Below are 17,578 nucleotides of genomic sequence, written 5' to 3'. Positions count from 1 at the left end.
AATCACCAAGTTCGTATAGTTATTTACTAACAACGGTAATTTATATGTTAATTGCCCATTGCTTACAAGTTGAAGGGGCAAATTGCTACTTAATCTCCCTTTAAATAACACTTGCCAATATTTTCTTAAAATTATATGTTGTTACCGTTGCACGACTGAAAAACTGGTTTGTATATTTAATAAATAAGTGTATATTAGGAAAGGTGATTGCAATTCAGTCTAATACTTGATCCAATTGAATTAATTAATGAGAAATTTTTATGTAGACTCGGTCTACCACGTCATCCGTAGACTAACCTATCACATTATGACATGTCATTAAAATGATGGCAATCTTGTAAATTCGTTTTTTACTTATTTACACCTTTGAATGTTAATATTACAAGATTGCCATCATTTTAATGATGTGTCATAATGTGATAGGTTTGGTTTACGGATAACGTGGTACGAGTCTACCTAAGAATTTCTCTTAATTAATTAATCAAATCAAATTAGTTGATCATAATTGTCATTTAATTCTGATATTTATAGGAAAAAGAACTCAATGAAAATCAAAATTCATCGAATATTTATAATCATTTTAACTTTTACTCATGTTTTATAAGAAATAACTGGTTGATTTATTATGAATCAAAAAGTTTTGGTTTCATTTAGATAAACTAATGAAGTTTGGCTTAAGTTTTGGGCTTAATTTTTTTTGTAAGGATTGAAATTCTCTCAAGTTCATTTTAAACTTAAAAGGGGTCATGTTCAGATCTACACCGTTCTTTATAAAATGAACGGTGTAGATCAAAAAGATAAAATTTTAATTAAATTAATATACGCCGTTCATTTTATAATAAACGGTGTACATATAAACATGACCCCCTCAAATTTAAAGTGAACTTAAAGGAAATCTCAATCATTTTTGTAACCATATGTTAAAGTGAGTCCTGCACCTAATAATTAATGAAGTATCTCCCACGTTGGATATGACGACTAGACAAGATCCAGTGGCCTGGTCTAAATTGATGGTTCATGGCAGCCAAACTTGAGCCCAAAACATATAGGCTTTTCGTTTGATAAAATCGATTCATGACATTAAGTTGGATATCCGCTCGATCCGGCAACGGAGAAAGACTCAGCATTCAGGCGAGCCGCCCGGTGGTGTGGTATTCAAACCCGATCCGTTTGAATTGGGCATGTACACTAATTTTTTGCATCAAATCAGTCCCGAAAACAAGTCCGTATTAAACACGTTCTTTTATGTGCGAATTTAAATTTATACAATTGATAATTTTTTATTATAATTCTTAAAATAAGACCCAAACCTGGATCTTTTTGTTACGAGGTCCAGATTTGAATAGTAAATATTAGACGAGAATAAAATATATGCTTACATTTTAAAAAATTAAATCCGTTCAAATTCATTTTGAATCCGCTGCCGTGCCCGCGAACACCGTAACACGTATGATTTTATTGAAATCATGCACCACATGAGAACTTGTTCTCTGTGTATATTCCAATTGTTACCACAGCTGGTCTTCCTAGAACCTCAGTTCCTCCCCTTCACATATTAACTAAAATTTTAGATCTCCCCTTGGAATGACAATGCATCTTGTAGCATGTCGTTTAATCAAATTTTCAGTTGCAATTTTGTTGTAAGCATATCGTTGCATGTTGGGTGCCGCCAGCTCAAACTTAGCATCTACTTTTGGAATTTTCATGAACTTTGTTTGTTTTTTCTGTCCTTTTTTAAGCAATCCTTTTTAATTTTTTTACTGTCTGAATGTAGAAGCAAAAATATTTTCTTTGAAATAAATTATTCACACACTCCATCTATTTAAAAAATTCATTTATTTATTTATTTTAAAATGATCTTTTTCATTATTTTTTTCAGTTTTAAATGTAAAAAGAATTTAAAATTTTAAAAAATAAATTAAAAATAAATTAAAGTAAGAAAATATAAAAGGGTTTGATTATAAAAATATTATTTTTGATTATATTTATGTCAAAAATATATTGAAAGACTAAGCTGATTTTTTAATTAAATTATTTAATTTAGTTGATTAATTTACAAAATGATTAAGATATAAACTAGTTAATAAAAAACAATATCGTTTGATTTTAAAGCAGGAGAGGCATATTAATTTGCTCTATTCCTTGAGCACATGATTATTACGCTTCTTAATTTATTAGATCGACTAAATTAAATTTAGTATATTTCAATGATTTAGTAACAATATGTCAGATATAATATTTTTGAAGTACTTAAAAAATAATTAACCTTAGAGCTCTATAAAATCTAGAGGCATAAACAAAATTGACTACTCGCTGTATATCCGAATCGATTCCAAAAAATCGAATTGAGTTTGAATTGTTCGAAATTTTGAACCAAATTTAAATATTAATTAAAGAGATTTGTCAAGATGGCGAGTCTAAACGAGCATTGTATGCATATCAAATATTTTTTTACTATAGTGATTTTCCACCTCTAAATTTACCGGAATTTACCATTTAATTAGTTAAGATTTATATTTTATAGTAAAAAATTAAATATATCAACTATAATTGAATTTTATTAAATTAAAATTTGAGTAGTTCAGACGTTATTCGAACTCGAGTAGTTCGAATATCGTTAGAGTTTAAATAGTTTAAATATCATCCAAGTTCTAATTCGATCTAGACAATTTAGATCCATTTGAGTTTAAATTTATAAAATTTTGAGTTCGATCTTAACTTTTACTAGCATAATTTAAATTTGGCTTGGGTCGCCTCTCCTCGTTAACACCCATAATTATACGAGTATGAGTATTACAGCATGGGGTAACTTCCGCACGTGTCTCAAGCAGGAGATGTTAAGACACACTAATGATGTTGGTGTCTTAACACGAGAAAATTATATGGGATACAAAACATGTAGCTATAAAATACTTACCCGCCAGCAAATTGTGTGCCTATATAACACTGTAATGTCTCCACTTTTTCGGTTTATTTTCTCCAAAGATTCTCTCTTTATTTTTCATTTCCTATAAATTCATGGCTGCCAAACTATTTGTACTATTATACCCTTTATTACTATCTTTCAATTCATTTCAACATTTCACCCACTTGGTGAAATACTTCAAGAACTTTAAATCAAAATTAGAATGAGTTGAATTGATGGATTTTTTTTAATTTTAGTATTGTAACTAAAGTAAATCAATCAAAATCAAACTAAACTAAATTTTTAGTTTAATTTGACTTGATAATTCAGTAATATCCAAAACTAAAATTATATGGCTCCTCTATTATTTTTAAAAAAAAAACAAGTTGAATTAAACAATTTGGTCGGTTTGATAAGGTGCCAATGCCAACTTTTCCTTTTTTTTTTTTTGAAATAAAAACTTCTATTAATCAAAAGCTGATTGATCAGCCAGTACATAGAATTTGATAATCGGAGGGACATACCCCAACCAATTAGATAAACTAAAATAGTCATATGCTACCACATGAGATTTTCTATTGTAATTAAAACAACATATATGCATCTCAATTAAGATAAAATAGTCATGTGCTATCAAACTGATAATATTACAAAGCAAAGAGTTGTTGTTGAAGGCATCCATTACAACCTTTAAAATAAAGGGAATTAGATTAGCTTCGCTTGCCATGATAATACTAACTTTAATCGCACGACTGCTACAACTAGCAGTTATAACTTCATCATTAGAGCCCCTAATCACATCTTCAATGACATATCTCTTCTCTTAAACATTAAAGACATCATCTATACTGACGCAAAACATACCGATATTTGGTGAAATCCGTCGTAAGATGGTGGCTCTAATTGTTTTGGAGATCCAAATCGCTTGCATCGCAAAAAACAATTTCATCTCCAACGATGAAAAAAACTATTTTTAATTTCGATTAGAATAGATCTAATAAAATTAAGATACTAAGGTAGAAAATAATTTCTAGATTTAAACCAAAATTGGCCAAAAAAGAATTTTTATTCAAAATTAAAGACAAAAACTATGTAAAAGGCTAAAAAACTGAATTTAAGAAATTGGGGGAGGTGATTTTTGGCCAAGAATGGCCAAAAACCACCTCCCAAATGAATAAAAAGATAAAACTTACTAAGTTTTGAGAGGTTTCTCAAAAGAGAGAGACGGCTAGGATTTTTCCTCCAATTTAGTTTTTAGTATGTACTTTTCCTTCTTCTTTATGTGTACAAAATCAACAATTATTTTCTGTTTCTCACACATTCCTCTTTTTGCAGCAATGGCAAATTCAGTAAATAAACACAAAACCATGTCCAAAAACACAAACAGAAAATTAATCTTAATTAACATTAAAAATTATAATTATGTCTGTAATAACGAGAGCTACAATCTCGGGCTTTAGAACTAAAACACACACACAGCTTCTTGTTTGTGGCGACCACGAAGGCACAACTAGCCTGCCTTGTGGACCCCACTTGACTATAGTAAGAAAAAGAATTTTACATTTTTTAAAATTTAAGTTTTGCTTTTTTCGTATTTAAGCTTCTCCAATCTCTCATTTTAATTTTTTTTGGAAATTCAAAAGAATTATTAAATCGAAACAATTTAGAAAAAAAAAAGTTTTTGTTTGATTCCGGTCTATCATCTTCTTCTTCTCCAGCTCACAATTTCAATTTCAACTCAACCGCCGTTTTTTTTATTCCGAAGCTGCTTTTTTGGAAGTTACAGAAGACCAGACCAGACCAGACCGGACCAGAGAAGAGATCGTTTGGTGGTGATATTAGTGTGGTCCGATCCGAGTCAGTGAGATTAATTTCTGGTCGACTCGGTTTTTCTTGTCCTCTTTTAATGAGTTGAAAGAGGAGGAAGATCACACTGTAGAATCGCCATGGTAAGTTTGGTAGCTGAGAATATATGAGTAGATAAATTTCCGATTTGCTCGTTTTTGTTGACTTGAATTGAATCGATTTGATTTGTTTGATTGCTAGATGTGTTTTGTGCTTACTGTTTAAATTTATTGATCAACTTTGAATTTTCATTTCACTTTAGTATGATTTAATTTTAAGCTGGTTTTAGTTATTTTTATTGCTAGATATTAGGATATAGCATATGAAATTGTAAGAAATTGCAAATTTAGATAGCTAATATATTACACGGGGAAGGAAAAAAAATTAGATTATTCAATTTACTTGATTTTTTTATGTAGTAATGGTGACTTGAATTGGCCAGCAGGTGAATCAAATTGAGTTATTATATTATTTTCGTGCCAGGCATGGCTTAAATTTTGCTTGTCATAAAATCAAGATTTTCTTCTTATGCAATGTGGATTGCTGATTCAACTTCATATTTAGCGGCTTTTTGCTTAGCCAATTATAGACTGGCTGTTCGAGTTTTACACTAGATATGGCTCTTGGTCAGCCCATGATGTCAGTAATAACTCTTCGTTAGGTATGCTAATTGTATAACTATCCATGCACTGAACTGATACAGCTATGACCATTTTATGATTCTCATTTCTCACCAGTAAATATCACTCTAATATTCTATGCTACTTGAAACAGAATTTCATTAGTTCTGTAATTTGATTACTCTTTGAGTTTATGTATCCATGATACTTTTCAACTATTGTACATTTGCGTCAGTGTTCTTAGCATTTAGTAAAATTGTACAAGCTATTGTTTTTCGTTGACTAATAGAATATCTACGCGTTCTTTTATGTCTAATCCATTTGCAGGCAACCACAGTTAATATTATAGTGGGTTCTCATGTATGGGTTGAAGTTCCAAAGGTGGCATGGATAGATGGGGAGGTTTTCAAAATTAATGGTGAAGAAGTTCATGTTCATACCACAGATGGGAAAACAGTGAGTTATGCTGGCGTATTTTATTGCATTTGCTTTTATTATGCATTCATATTTCACTGAAAATAGCTGAATGTGGCACTTATAAAGTCACATCTGTTAACAATAATAACTTCTAGAGCTATTTGGTAACGTAAGTTATAATAAATGTTGAGAGATGGCTTCATAGCCCTTTTCCAGCAAAATGTTCATTCCAATTGCACATTTACCACTATATTAGTTTCACTCTCTCTTTCAAAATATTCCTAGTTTATGGATTTAGTTTCAAATTGGAAAACTTATTGCAGGTTGTTGCAAATATATCCAAAGTTTTTCCCAAGGATACTGAAGCTCCTCCTGGTGGGGTTGATGACATGACAAAGCTGTCATATTTGCATGAACCAGGAGTTTTGCATAACTTGGCCGCGAGATATGAGCTTAATGAAATATATGTAAGCTACTTTCTGCTTCTCTTTCTTGATTGACGTAATGAAGTAAATTTGCAACCATGAAAAATCCCTCTGAGTTGTATTTCTTCTGTCAAGTGATGTGTTAAAAGGATGTTTGTCTATCTGATGCAGACGTACACCGGAAATATACTAATCGCAATAAACCCATTTCAAAGATTACCGCATCTGTATGATACTCATATGATGCAACAATATAAAGGTGCTGCATTTGGAGAGCTAAGCCCTCATGTTTTTGCAGTTGCAGATGTTGCATATAGGTAGGTTATATAATCATATAAATTTCACAATTTCATATTATGCTTTTGTTGAACTCTCTGTTTTACTTGCATAGGGCAATGATTAATGAAGGTAAGAGCAACTCAATTCTAGTTAGTGGAGAAAGTGGTGCTGGTAAGACTGAAACGACAAAGATGCTCATGCGCTATCTTGCACACTTGGGTGGTCGATCTGGGGTGGAAGGGAGAACTGTTGAACAGCAAGTTTTGGAAGTAAGAAGACTTTTTTTTGTCTGTCAAAGATCTACATATCTAAGAACTTTGTTATATATATATGCTAACTATAATTAGATAGAAAGTTCTCTCTGAAATGTTGTTTCCGCTCTTCTCAAATTTGCAGTCCAATCCAGTTCTTGAAGCATTCGGCAATGCTAAAACTGTGAGGAACAACAACTCAAGGTGACTAGTCTTTCACTCTTTGACTTATGTAATAAAACTCTAATGTAGTATGCAATTGATTTGGAGATGAACTACACATGAAGTCAAATAAGTATATCATCCCAAAGTTTATTTTTGTCGAGGAAGTAGATTCTTTTTCTTCAAGGATGAAGATGTATCAGAAACTCAAATTGGACAAAACCTTCTTCATTGATTGGATGTTACTTCACAAGGTTGACAGTTATGTGATTATAGAGCATAAGTATAATCAGAACCATGGTGTGCTTCTCTAGTAATCTATTATTTTAGCAAACTAAGACGAGTTCCAGTGGTTCTGCCATTTTGATTGCCTATTCTTTTTCCTGTTTCTGACTGCTTTTCTCGGGTTTTTTCCCGCATAATTCATTCTCCAACTCCGAATTTGTTGTCTTCTTGAAGTTGTTACAGATATTGTTGAACTTGTGTGCATAAGCTTATTTGTTACAGGTATTTTGTTCCTGATACATCTTGGCTTGAAAATGCAGTCGATTTGGTAAATTTGTTGAGCTTCAATTTGACAAGAACGGGAGGATATCTGGCGCGGCTGTGCGAACTTATTTGCTTGAAAGGTCCCGGGTTTGCCAGATTTCAGAACCTGAAAGAAATTATCACTGTTTCTACCTTCTGTGTGCTGCTCCACCTGAGGTATTGATGCTTTGCCTTTATGTTAAAACATGCCACGGCTTTACATTTTCTACTGCATGTGCTTGTATTCTAATTATGGCTCATAATTGTCCCTTGGATATTTTAGGAAAGGGAGAAATATAAGTTGGACAGCCCTAAATCTTTCCATTACTTGAACCAATCCAACTGTTATGAGTTGGATGGAGTAAATGATGCTGAGGAATATCTTGCAACTAGAAGGGCTATGGATGTAGTTGGCATTAGCGAAGAAGAGCAGGTTAGTCTTCTATTACTCTTTAGAACCGTTGCATGCTTGCTACTGCCCTCACAACTTGTATATGATCTCTTTTCAGGAGGCAATCTTTAGGGTTGTAGCTGCAGTTCTACATCTTGGTAACATTGAATTTGCAAAAGGGGAGGAAATAGACTCTTCTGTTATCAAGGATGAAAAATCTTGGTACCATCTAAATACTGTAGCAGAGCTGCTCAAGTACCTTACTTTATGCCTTCTCATGTTTTAGTTCTTTCTATTCTCTTCATTCTGTATGATTATTTGAGCCATATGCAGTAACTTGTTTTATAATGTAGATGTAATGCCAAGAGCTTAGAAGATGCACTGATAAAGCGTGTTATGGTAACTCCAGAAGAGATTATTACAAGGACTTTGGACCCAGTTGGTGCACTGGGCAGCAGGGATGCCTTTGCTAAAACCCTTTATTCCCGCTTGTTTGACTGGTAAAGGAACTTCATTTGTGGTTACCTTTATATGGCTTTTGTACTTTGTGGAATGATCAAGTATAACCAAATTGTTTTTCATTCCATTCTGCTGCCTAATAAAATCTCTATATATTCCAAATAACTTTGCGGACAGTTTTATACATTACAATTTTATTCAATATTTTTGCAGGCTTGTGGAAAAAATTAACAACTCGATTGGGCAGGATCCAAACTCGAAACAATTAATTGGAGTTCTTGATATATATGGGTTTGAAAGTTTTAAGTTCAATAGGTAAATCTTTAAACTTCAGATGTTATCTGCTACATATTGTATTGCCTTCCACTGACTATTTGCCTTTTATACAGTTTTGAGCAGTTTTGCATCAACTTTACAAATGAAAAATTGCAACAGCATTTCAATCAGGTTTGATGTTTTTCATCATTTTCTTGCTTGCTATATCGTTCTGGCATCATTAACTTCTCTAAGTGACATCGTTGCGGTTGTATATATGCAGCATGTCTTCAAAATGGAACAAGAAGAATATACAAAAGAGGAAATAAACTGGAGCTACATAGAATTTGTAGATAACCAAGATGTCTTGGATCTGATTGAAAAGGTCCTTTACACTCATCCTGCATGATGCTTTTATTATATAATTTTTATTAGTTTTAGAATCATATGCTAGAGAGAGTAACGTAACCATCGTTTGTACTATGTTCTCTCATCTGTGTATGCTATTGTCTTATACTTCTGCTGTGTGGTCTGAGAAAATTACATTTTTTTCTTTAATTCAATCTATTGCAGAAACCCGGGGGAATTATAGCACTTCTGGATGAAGCTTGGTATGTACAACAAGCTTTGCTTTATTAATTTTAGGTTGTACAATTGTTTGGGATGTTTATCTTGGAGATCACAGGATCTACTTGACATATACTACTTATGGTTGGATATTTAAAAAGTTTTTCTCAAGTATGTCTGACTGCTTTATACAGCATGTTCCCGAAATCAACGCATGAAACTTTTGCTCAGAAGTTGTACCAGACATTTAAAAACAACAAGCGTTTCATCAAACCTAAACTTTCTCGTACTAGTTTTACCATTGCTCATTATGCGGGGGAGGTAAATATATATTCCATGCATTATTGTATCTATTCCAACTGAATAGATGCTTAAAATTGCTCTTAACTTGTTCAGGTAAATTATCTGGCTGATCAGTTCCTTGACAAAAACAAAGATTATGTAGTGGCAGAACATCAAGATCTCCTCCAAGCTTCAAAATGCTTCTTTGTAGCTGGTCTCTTTCCTCCACTTCCAGAGGAATCATCTAAATCCTCTAAATTCTCTTCCATTGGGTCACGCTTCAAGGTTCTGTAAACTTACTTCCTTTTCCAGTCTTCTGAAAGTGGACTTCTTTTAAATTAAATGATAAGTGCTCAATGGCTGTTCTGATATCTCATGGACCAAAACCTATAGCACATAGCAAGATGAATATGACAGTATGTTTTGAACCCATAATTTAGACAAATGCCTTTGATTGTAATGTGGGTTGAGGAGATCCTTTTAAGTTGAAATTAAACACATTGGTCTGGTTTAACGCAGTCATAAAAATTTCATTTTCTTCAAATTACTGAAAATTGTGTGTTTAGCTCTGGTTTAAAGCAGCAGGCGTTATCATTTTATAATTACAAGGATAAATAAAGAACTTTTCCCAAATGTATTAACCAGTCAGAGTTTTTGGTGAAACTGATCATGTTTGTGCCTTGTGGGAACAAATGACGTAATGGCTAGTCAAGGCATCTATATTACGATATTAATATGAGGCTTGTGGTCACAAAATGTACGATTGGCATTCCCTCGTTGCCTTGTAGCTTATCATCTGAAATAGAAACAAGTCAACAATTAAAAAATGCCAAATCATTGTACTATATCTCAATAAATGGGTTTATACATAGGCAAAAAAGGTGAAGGCTATAAGCTTGTTAACATTATTTTCTCTTTTCATGGTATGAGTTGCATATGTTGCATAAATAAATCATAAATCAGTTGGCATGTCATCATTCTGACTTAAAATTTAGAAATAACTTAAAAGATCAATTTTAAAACACTAGAGAACAGATAAAAGGATGTGTACCATTTCTGAGGTACTATGAGGCTCTTTTGTCTAGGTATAGACGCAGGCTACATAAGGAGATGCGTAGATAATATAAAAATTATCTCTTTGTGGGAACTATTTTCTTTTCTTGTTTATGCCCTGCTCATTTTTGTAAAAAAAAATTATATTTTGACAACGGAAAGTGTGTTTAAAAATTGCAGCTACAACTCCAATCTTTGATGGAGACCCTGAATTCCACTGAGCCCCACTATATTAGATGCGTGAAGCCAAATAATGTTTTGAAGCCTATGATTTTTGAGAATGCAAACATTATCCAGCAATTACGTTGTGGTGTAAGTATTGTGATTCTGTAACTTTTTCTTCATTTGATGTGATCTTCATTCTTCAAACTTACTACAGCTCAATTTCTTTTATGGTACTGGTCATCTGGGTTGTGTTATGTTGCATTTTTTGGTTGAAAAAAACATGTTATTTCTCTTCAGGGTGTTCTTGAGGCAATTAGGATCAGCTGCGCTGGATATCCTACAAGGAGAACTTTTGATGAGTTTCTTCTCCGTTTTGGTGTTCTTGCACCTGAAGTTTTGGATGGAAAGTAAGTAATGATTTAAAGACGAAAAAGTCTTCAGCATACTTGCATTCCTTGCAACACCAGATTTCCTTTTGTTAAACTGTAATCACTTTTGTGCAGCAATGATGACAAGGCTGCATGCCAAATGATTCTTGATAAAAGGGGATTGAAAGGTTATCAGGTAAATGAAATTTTTCTTTGTAACTCGTTATCCTAATTAGGCTAATTCGTCAGCCTAGTATTGAGCAGAGCATAGCAGAGTACGTATTTATTTTCAAGTTCCTCTAATCCCCTAGTTCCCCCTGTTATGTTTCTGATAAATGACAGCTGTTATTAAATGCTGTTGATCTTTAAGTTGACATGCATGCGCTGTCCTTGTCATTCTCCAATGCAAATATGTGAGTCTTCATTAGTAAATTGTGTGCAAAATCATTGATTTCACAGATAGGAAAGACCAAAGTCTTCCTCAGAGCTGGTCAGATGGCTGAACTTGATGCAAGAAGGGCGGAGGTGCTTGGAAATGCTGCCAGAACTATTCAAAGACAAAGCCGCACATATATTGCACGGAGGGAGTTCTTTGCATTACGAAAATCTGCTATTCAATTGCAATCTTATTGCCGAGGTATTTCTATTAACATTTTTAGTTTTTCTCATTCGTATCTCACTATTCACTATTCAGTGATTCACCATTCATCTGTGGTGTAACAAATAGTGTTTGAGAAAAGAGAAATCAATTTAAAAGGAATATGCATAAGCTCATTCTGTTTTACTGTTTATTTATCTGAACTTGATTGGGATTCTAACATTTTGTCGTTTGCAACTTCATTCAGGTGTATTGGCTCGCAAACTATTTGAGCAGTTGCGACAGGAAGCGGCAGCATTGAATATTCAAAAGAATTTCAGAAGATACACTACCAGGAAATCCTATTTGGCTCTGTATTCATCTGCAATTACATTGCAGACAGGCTTAAGAGCAATGATTGCCCGTAATGACTTCAGATTCAGAAAGCAAACAAAAGCTGCAATTGCTATCCAGGTTCCCCCTTCATATTTTTTCTTGATACATATGTTTTGTCATTAAGATTAGCTATGGAATTCTGAAAATTACTATTTTGAAATTTAGTAACTAAAAGTGAAACCAATGTGCCTCCTGCTTTATTTCATTAAATTCCTCTCTTTCAAACATAGCAGATAATTGATTACTTAACTTAATTCTATTGATGACTTCCAGGCACAAGTGCGTCGCCACATAGCATATTCTTATTATAAGAAGCTTCAAAGGGCTGCTTTAGTTACTCAATGTGGCTGGAGGCAAAGGGTTGCTAGGAGAGAGCTTAGAAAACTTAAAATGGTTTGATTACTTTCCTGAATATTTATTTATTTATTTATTTGTAAGGTTTGGAGTAAAAATATCATCAGTTCTGAAAATGAATTCAGATGGTAATAATTTGTGTAATTCCTCAGGCTTCAAGGGAAACAGGAGCCCTTAAAGAAGCAAAAGATAAATTAGAAAAGCGCGTGGAAGAGCTAACATGGCGGTTACAATTAGAGAAGAGACTGAGGGTATGTAATATCTGTATATACCAAAGCTAGTTTTATGGACTTATGTGCACCACCAGTTTCATTTGTTTCAATTTGGGTTACAGACTGATTTGGAAGAGGAGAAGTCCCAAGAAAATGCCAAATTACAGGATGCTTTGCATGCAATGCAAATACAAGTAGAAGAAGCAAATGCTAGAGTAATCAAAGAAAGAGAGGCCGCTCAAAAAGCTATTGAAGAGGCACCTCCAGTCATTAAGGAGACTCCTGTCATTGTTGAAGACACAGAAAAGGTTGAAAACTTGATGGCTGAAGTGGAGAGTTTGAAGGTATGCATTCAAACATGGATGATATAATGCATTTCACACATTGTATCAATTACTCTCACTCATGTGAAGAGTTGTAGTGTTGTTCTCAATACAATAACATTGGTCTACAAAATCTTAAAAGAAGCTTTGGTAAGTGGCCATTTCTGCCGGCATTGACTGGAATTTTAATCAATTTGGTAACAGTTAATTGCAGATTCGGTGAATCCATACCTCCTGATAGTTAGTGGACCTTTAGGTTTGGCTGCTTTGGATTTTACATCAAATGATTGTGCAATTATTTGTTTGCTGTATATCAGCTTACAGATTGACTTTTGCCAGAACTAATAAAACAAAATATATAATGAAAAAGAATCATAAGTCGCCTAGACTTCATTGCTAAAGTATCTGCTTGATGGATTCCTATTGTTTTCCAGGCTTCACTGGTATCAGAACAACAGACAGTAGAGGAGGTGAGGAAAGCTTGTGCTGATGCTGAGGCTAGAAACTCTGAACTAAGCAAGAAATTTGAAGACGCGTCACAGAAGGCGGATCAACTTCAGGAATCAGTTCAGAGGTCAGTTAATGCTTATTAAAATGGAATTGTTCAAGTGCTAAAGCTCCTGCTGCGTAATTGTATTGTGTGTGTACTACACCTGAGTTTTTGCCTTACTGCTGATTAGCTCAATGAAATCTTTCTGTCTGCTGTCTGGTTACTTGAGTTTGTTCATAATTTTATCCTTGTCAATGGAAGCTAAAGTCCATTCTTTTCTCATCATTAATTATTCTGCAACAGACTTTGATTATATCCACCATTTACATGTGCTTTGTTATCTTCTAATGAGTTTTTTTTTCCAATTTCAGGCTAGAGGAGAAACTTTCCAACTTAGAGTCTGAGAACCAAGTTCTTCGTCAGCAAGCACTGACCATGTCACCAACAGGGAAAACCTTGTCTGCACGACCAAAAACAGTAATCATACAGGTACAGATGGAACCTTCCATGGCTCTTTATTTTTGCATTATGAGATGAAAGCTTCTAGAGATTCATGTTAATTGTTGAATAACAGAGGTCTCCGGAGAATGGAAATATTACAAATGGAGAAAGCAAGGTGGCATCAGTAAGAGGACCTGTCCTTTTTTGCAAAGTACAGTTACATTAATGTAGTGAATTTATTATAAATTGCTGTTATTGAATATGAATCTCAGGATATGATTGTTGCTACACCAAATGTTCGTGAACCTGAATCTGAGGAAAAACCACAGAAATCTCTCAATGAAAAACAGCAGGTAAGTAGCTATCACACACATTTAATTGATCAATAATTTAATAATGCTCTTTCTTCTTCCGGATTCCTGCAGAGTTCTTATTCTCTTCTCTTATTAATTCTTTTTCTAAAATCTGTATTTGTTGTTCAGGAGAATCAAGATCTGCTGATCAAGTGTATATCACAAAACTTGGGATTTTCTGGGGGCAAACCTATTGCTGCGTGCATTGTGTATAAATGCCTTCTTCACTGGAGGTCATTTGAAGTTGAAAGAACTAGTGTGTTTGATCGTATTATTCAAACAATAGCTTCAGCCATAGAGGTAATCACTATCTGTATGACTGATGCTGCCTTTCAAGTTTTGGTGTCAGCTCAAACAAGCAATGAATATACGACTGATGTTGACAACCTTGATATTGCTGTAGGTCCCAGATAACAATGATGTCCTAGCCTACTGGTTATCTAATTCATCTGCATTATTGCTGTTGCTTCAACATACACTAAAAGCAAGTGGAGCTGCCAGTTTAACACCACAACGGAGGCGAACAACGTCGGCTTCTCTTTTTGGGAGGATGTCTCAAGTGTGAATTGTTCTTTTGTTAGAGCAGTTCCTTAATGTAAAGTTGAACTTGTTTCTCTTTTTTATTCTTATTCTTCTTATTGTTTTTGTGGATTCTAGGGGCTACGGGCATCTCCTCAAAGTGCTGGTCTCTCATTTCTCAATGGTCGAGCACTTAGTAGACTGGACGATCTACGACAAGTGGAGGCCAAATATCCAGCACTACTGTTTAAGCAACAGCTTACTGCCTTCCTTGAGAAGATATATGGAATGATAAGAGACAATTTAAAGAAAGAGATCTCTCCATTGCTTGGATTATGCATTCAGGTTACTGCTTGGTTACTCTGCCCACATGCTCTAACTGCCACTAAGTTCCCTAGAAGTTTCTAAGCAGATGGAAAATTTACAGAAGAAAAAAACCATTAATTCTCTAGCTGGTTATGCATGTATGTGTGCAAGTCAGATTTTTTAATATTCATGTTTACGCTAATGCAGGCTCCAAGAACCTCTCGGGCAAGTTTAGTAAAAGGACGCTCCCAGGCTAATGCTGTTGCTCAGCAAGCTTTAATTGCTCATTGGCAGAGCATTGTGAAAAGCTTGAACAATTATTTGAATATAATGAAGGCAAATTATGTGAGTTACAACTTACAACGCTACTTTTCATATAGCTCTTCTTTGTAGAGAATGTCAGCAACTATAATTTCCTTTCTTGGAAAAGTATCATTCTTTGATGTTCTATTCTGCAGATGCCTCCCTTCTTAGTTCGTAAAGTATTCACTCAAATATTCTCATTCATCAATGTTCAGCTATTTAATAGGTAAATGCAGTATTACTTATCTTGGCTGCTCTCTGTTCATTCTTTTATCAAGCAAATTAGGAAAAGTTGTCATTTGACATGAAATTTACAGTTATTTCTGTATATGTCTGCAGTCTTCTTTTGCGACGAGAATGTTGCTCATTCAGCAATGGAGAATTTGTGAAATCAGGTTTGGCTGAACTAGAGCAGTGGTGCTACGGGGCAACTGAGGAAGTAAGTGCACATTTTTTCGGACTTCTACCCCTACGGTCTTCACATTTTTATATAACATCTTTTTTCGGTGCAGTTTGCAGGCTCGTCTTGGGATGAATTGAAGCATATAAGACAGGCTGTTGGATTCCTTGTAATATATTTGTCTACAGCCTATTTCATTAAACTCCCAAATAATCAAATGCGTATTGTGCTGACCATTTTTTCCTATATCACAATTAGGTCATACATCAAAAACCTAAGAAGACACTAAGTGAAATTACAAAAGAACTTTGTCCGGTGAGTAACTTTTATCTTTTAAGCTTGTTGTCTAACCGTGGAATTAGTTTCCTGGTGTTCTTCTGAAATAGTTGGTTTGCCTGCTGTTATTCAGGTACTGAGCATACAGCAATTATATAGGATCAGTACAATGTACTGGGATGACAAATATGGAACACATAGTGTGTCTTCAGATGTGAGTCACAGTGATATTGTTGATTTAAGATCTTACTGCCCATCTTTACTTTGCGAGTTTAGTTCCTGCCATGTGTATTGACTAAATTATTCTTAATTACTTGTTTTGTACAGGTAATAAGTAGCATGAGAGTTATGATGACCGAGGACTCAAACAACGCTGTCAGCAGTTCATTTCTGCTAGATGATGATTCTAGGTAGCACTTCCCTCTAATTTGACAGCAGCCCTTCTTACTAAGGGTGTGCTTTTGGTTTGAACCAAACCAAATCGAATAAAATTTTATTTTTTTTTGAACCGAACTGAACTGAATTTCCAAAAAATTTAAATTTTAAAACCAAACCAAACTAATCAGTTCAGTTATTTTTCGGTTTGGTTCGGTCATTTTGGTTCTTTTTGCAGGAACTTAAACTGAACAAATTTCGTGTCCAAGGCCAATACAGACCAAATAACTGGAATTTTTTTATTGTATTTAATCAATCCAAACCAAATTTGTCGGTTCAGTTCGGTTTTTGTACACCCCTAGTTCTTATTCATTTTCACGTCCACACAAACACAAAAAAATCAGATATTGCCTCTAATAACTGTGGCTAAATTTGAATACTTTGCAGCATTCCATTTACTGTGGATGACATCTCTAAGTCAATGAAACAAGTAGACATAGCTGAGATTGATCCTCCACCATTAATTCGTGAAAACTCCGGCTTTGGGTTCCTACTACCACGCTCCGAGTGATGATCATTATCTCCTGCCACATCAGAATCCTGTCGCAGTCAGTGCTCTAGAACCTGTGCATATAACCGCAATTGTTCATCACCATCAATGTGTATAATAATTTTGCATTAGTCCAGGATGCCATATTTGGTTGTCCAAGTTAATCAGTCTTGCCTCGGTGTTACATAAGCAACGGGGCTTTATTACGATGCCACCGTCACAGTTAGATGTGATGGTGTGCAACCATTCAAGGCAATGGTGCCTCGATTTTTCTCATGCCTAAGACAGGCTTCTTTCATATTTTTTAATTTTTTTATATTTGTTGGGTTTTTTTTGGGTGCTCTAGTGGTTTTTGGATGTAAATGACATCTGCCGCATTTTATAGGCAATTATTTGTATGAGAGAACAATTTGTATGTAGTCACATATTCTTTTTCTTCCTGACATCTAATCTAATGATCTCTTTTCTGTTGGCTTAAAAATATTAGGCAGAACACATATTTGAATTCTTGTACTGTTTTTGATAATGAATCCTATATTTTTATTTGCCAAAATTGAATTTTGAAATTAAATATTAATATATATAATGAAATCTTTTAAATAATATTAATAAAAAGATGGTGTTGTAAACTTCATTAAAAATACTTTCTTGGAATTACTCTACTGTTTTTGATAATGAATCCTGTACTTTTATTTATCAAAATTGAATTTCTGCATTTTCATCAGAACCTA

At 34.0% G+C, this 17,578-nt stretch overlaps 1 protein-coding gene across 2 annotated transcripts; it reads left to right on the top strand.

Annotated features, from left to right (window-relative positions):
- Window positions 1–4,497: 4,497 nt before the first annotated feature.
- On the top strand, window positions 4,498–17,292 carry LOC126666778 (myosin-17-like). Of its 2 annotated transcripts, none has more exons than XM_050359640.2 (39): window positions 4,498–4,854; window positions 5,698–5,826; window positions 6,111–6,254; window positions 6,384–6,529; window positions 6,604–6,760; window positions 6,888–6,946; window positions 7,450–7,609; window positions 7,716–7,865; window positions 7,942–8,078; window positions 8,177–8,323; window positions 8,496–8,597; window positions 8,672–8,729; window positions 8,821–8,922; window positions 9,111–9,148; window positions 9,299–9,425; window positions 9,501–9,671; window positions 10,620–10,751; window positions 10,902–11,011; window positions 11,108–11,168; window positions 11,432–11,609; window positions 11,818–12,023; window positions 12,219–12,338; window positions 12,452–12,550; window positions 12,634–12,855; window positions 13,269–13,408; window positions 13,696–13,813; window positions 13,899–13,940; window positions 14,038–14,118; window positions 14,248–14,418; window positions 14,522–14,677; window positions 14,776–14,982; window positions 15,151–15,288; window positions 15,402–15,472; window positions 15,586–15,685; window positions 15,759–15,815; window positions 15,905–15,961; window positions 16,056–16,136; window positions 16,250–16,332; window positions 16,745–17,292. In XM_050359640.2, the coding sequence occupies exons 1-39, from the start codon at window positions 4,852–4,854 to the stop codon at window positions 16,866–16,868; spliced, it is 4,584 nt and encodes a 1,527-aa protein (XP_050215597.1). In that variant the 5' UTR covers window positions 4,498–4,851; the 3' UTR covers window positions 16,869–17,292. The 2 variants fall into 2 exon arrangements, with proteins under 2 accessions (XP_050215597.1, XP_050215596.1); XM_050359639.2 differs by having other exon boundaries at window positions 4,499–4,854; window positions 13,899–13,949.
- The last annotated feature ends 286 nt before the right edge of the window (window positions 17,293–17,578 follow it).

This window comes from Mercurialis annua, linkage group LG2 (assembly GCF_937616625.2).
Source record: "Mercurialis annua linkage group LG2, ddMerAnnu1.2, whole genome shotgun sequence".
Classification (NCBI taxonomy): Eukaryota; Viridiplantae; Streptophyta; class Magnoliopsida; order Malpighiales; family Euphorbiaceae; genus Mercurialis; species Mercurialis annua.
Note: the sequence above shows the minus strand (reverse complement) of the source record. Positions and strands in the feature narration are given on the sequence as shown.

Coding starts and splice junctions, on each gene's coding strand:
- LOC126666778 (XM_050359639.2), top strand. Junction 6,947..7,449: donor GTGAGGAACAACAACTCAAG/GTGACTAGTCTT, acceptor TTGAAAATGCAG/TCGATTTGGTAAATTTGTTG. Junction 8,598..8,671: donor GAAAGTTTTAAGTTCAATAG/GTAAATCTTTAA, acceptor CCTTTTATACAG/TTTTGAGCAGTTTTGCATCA.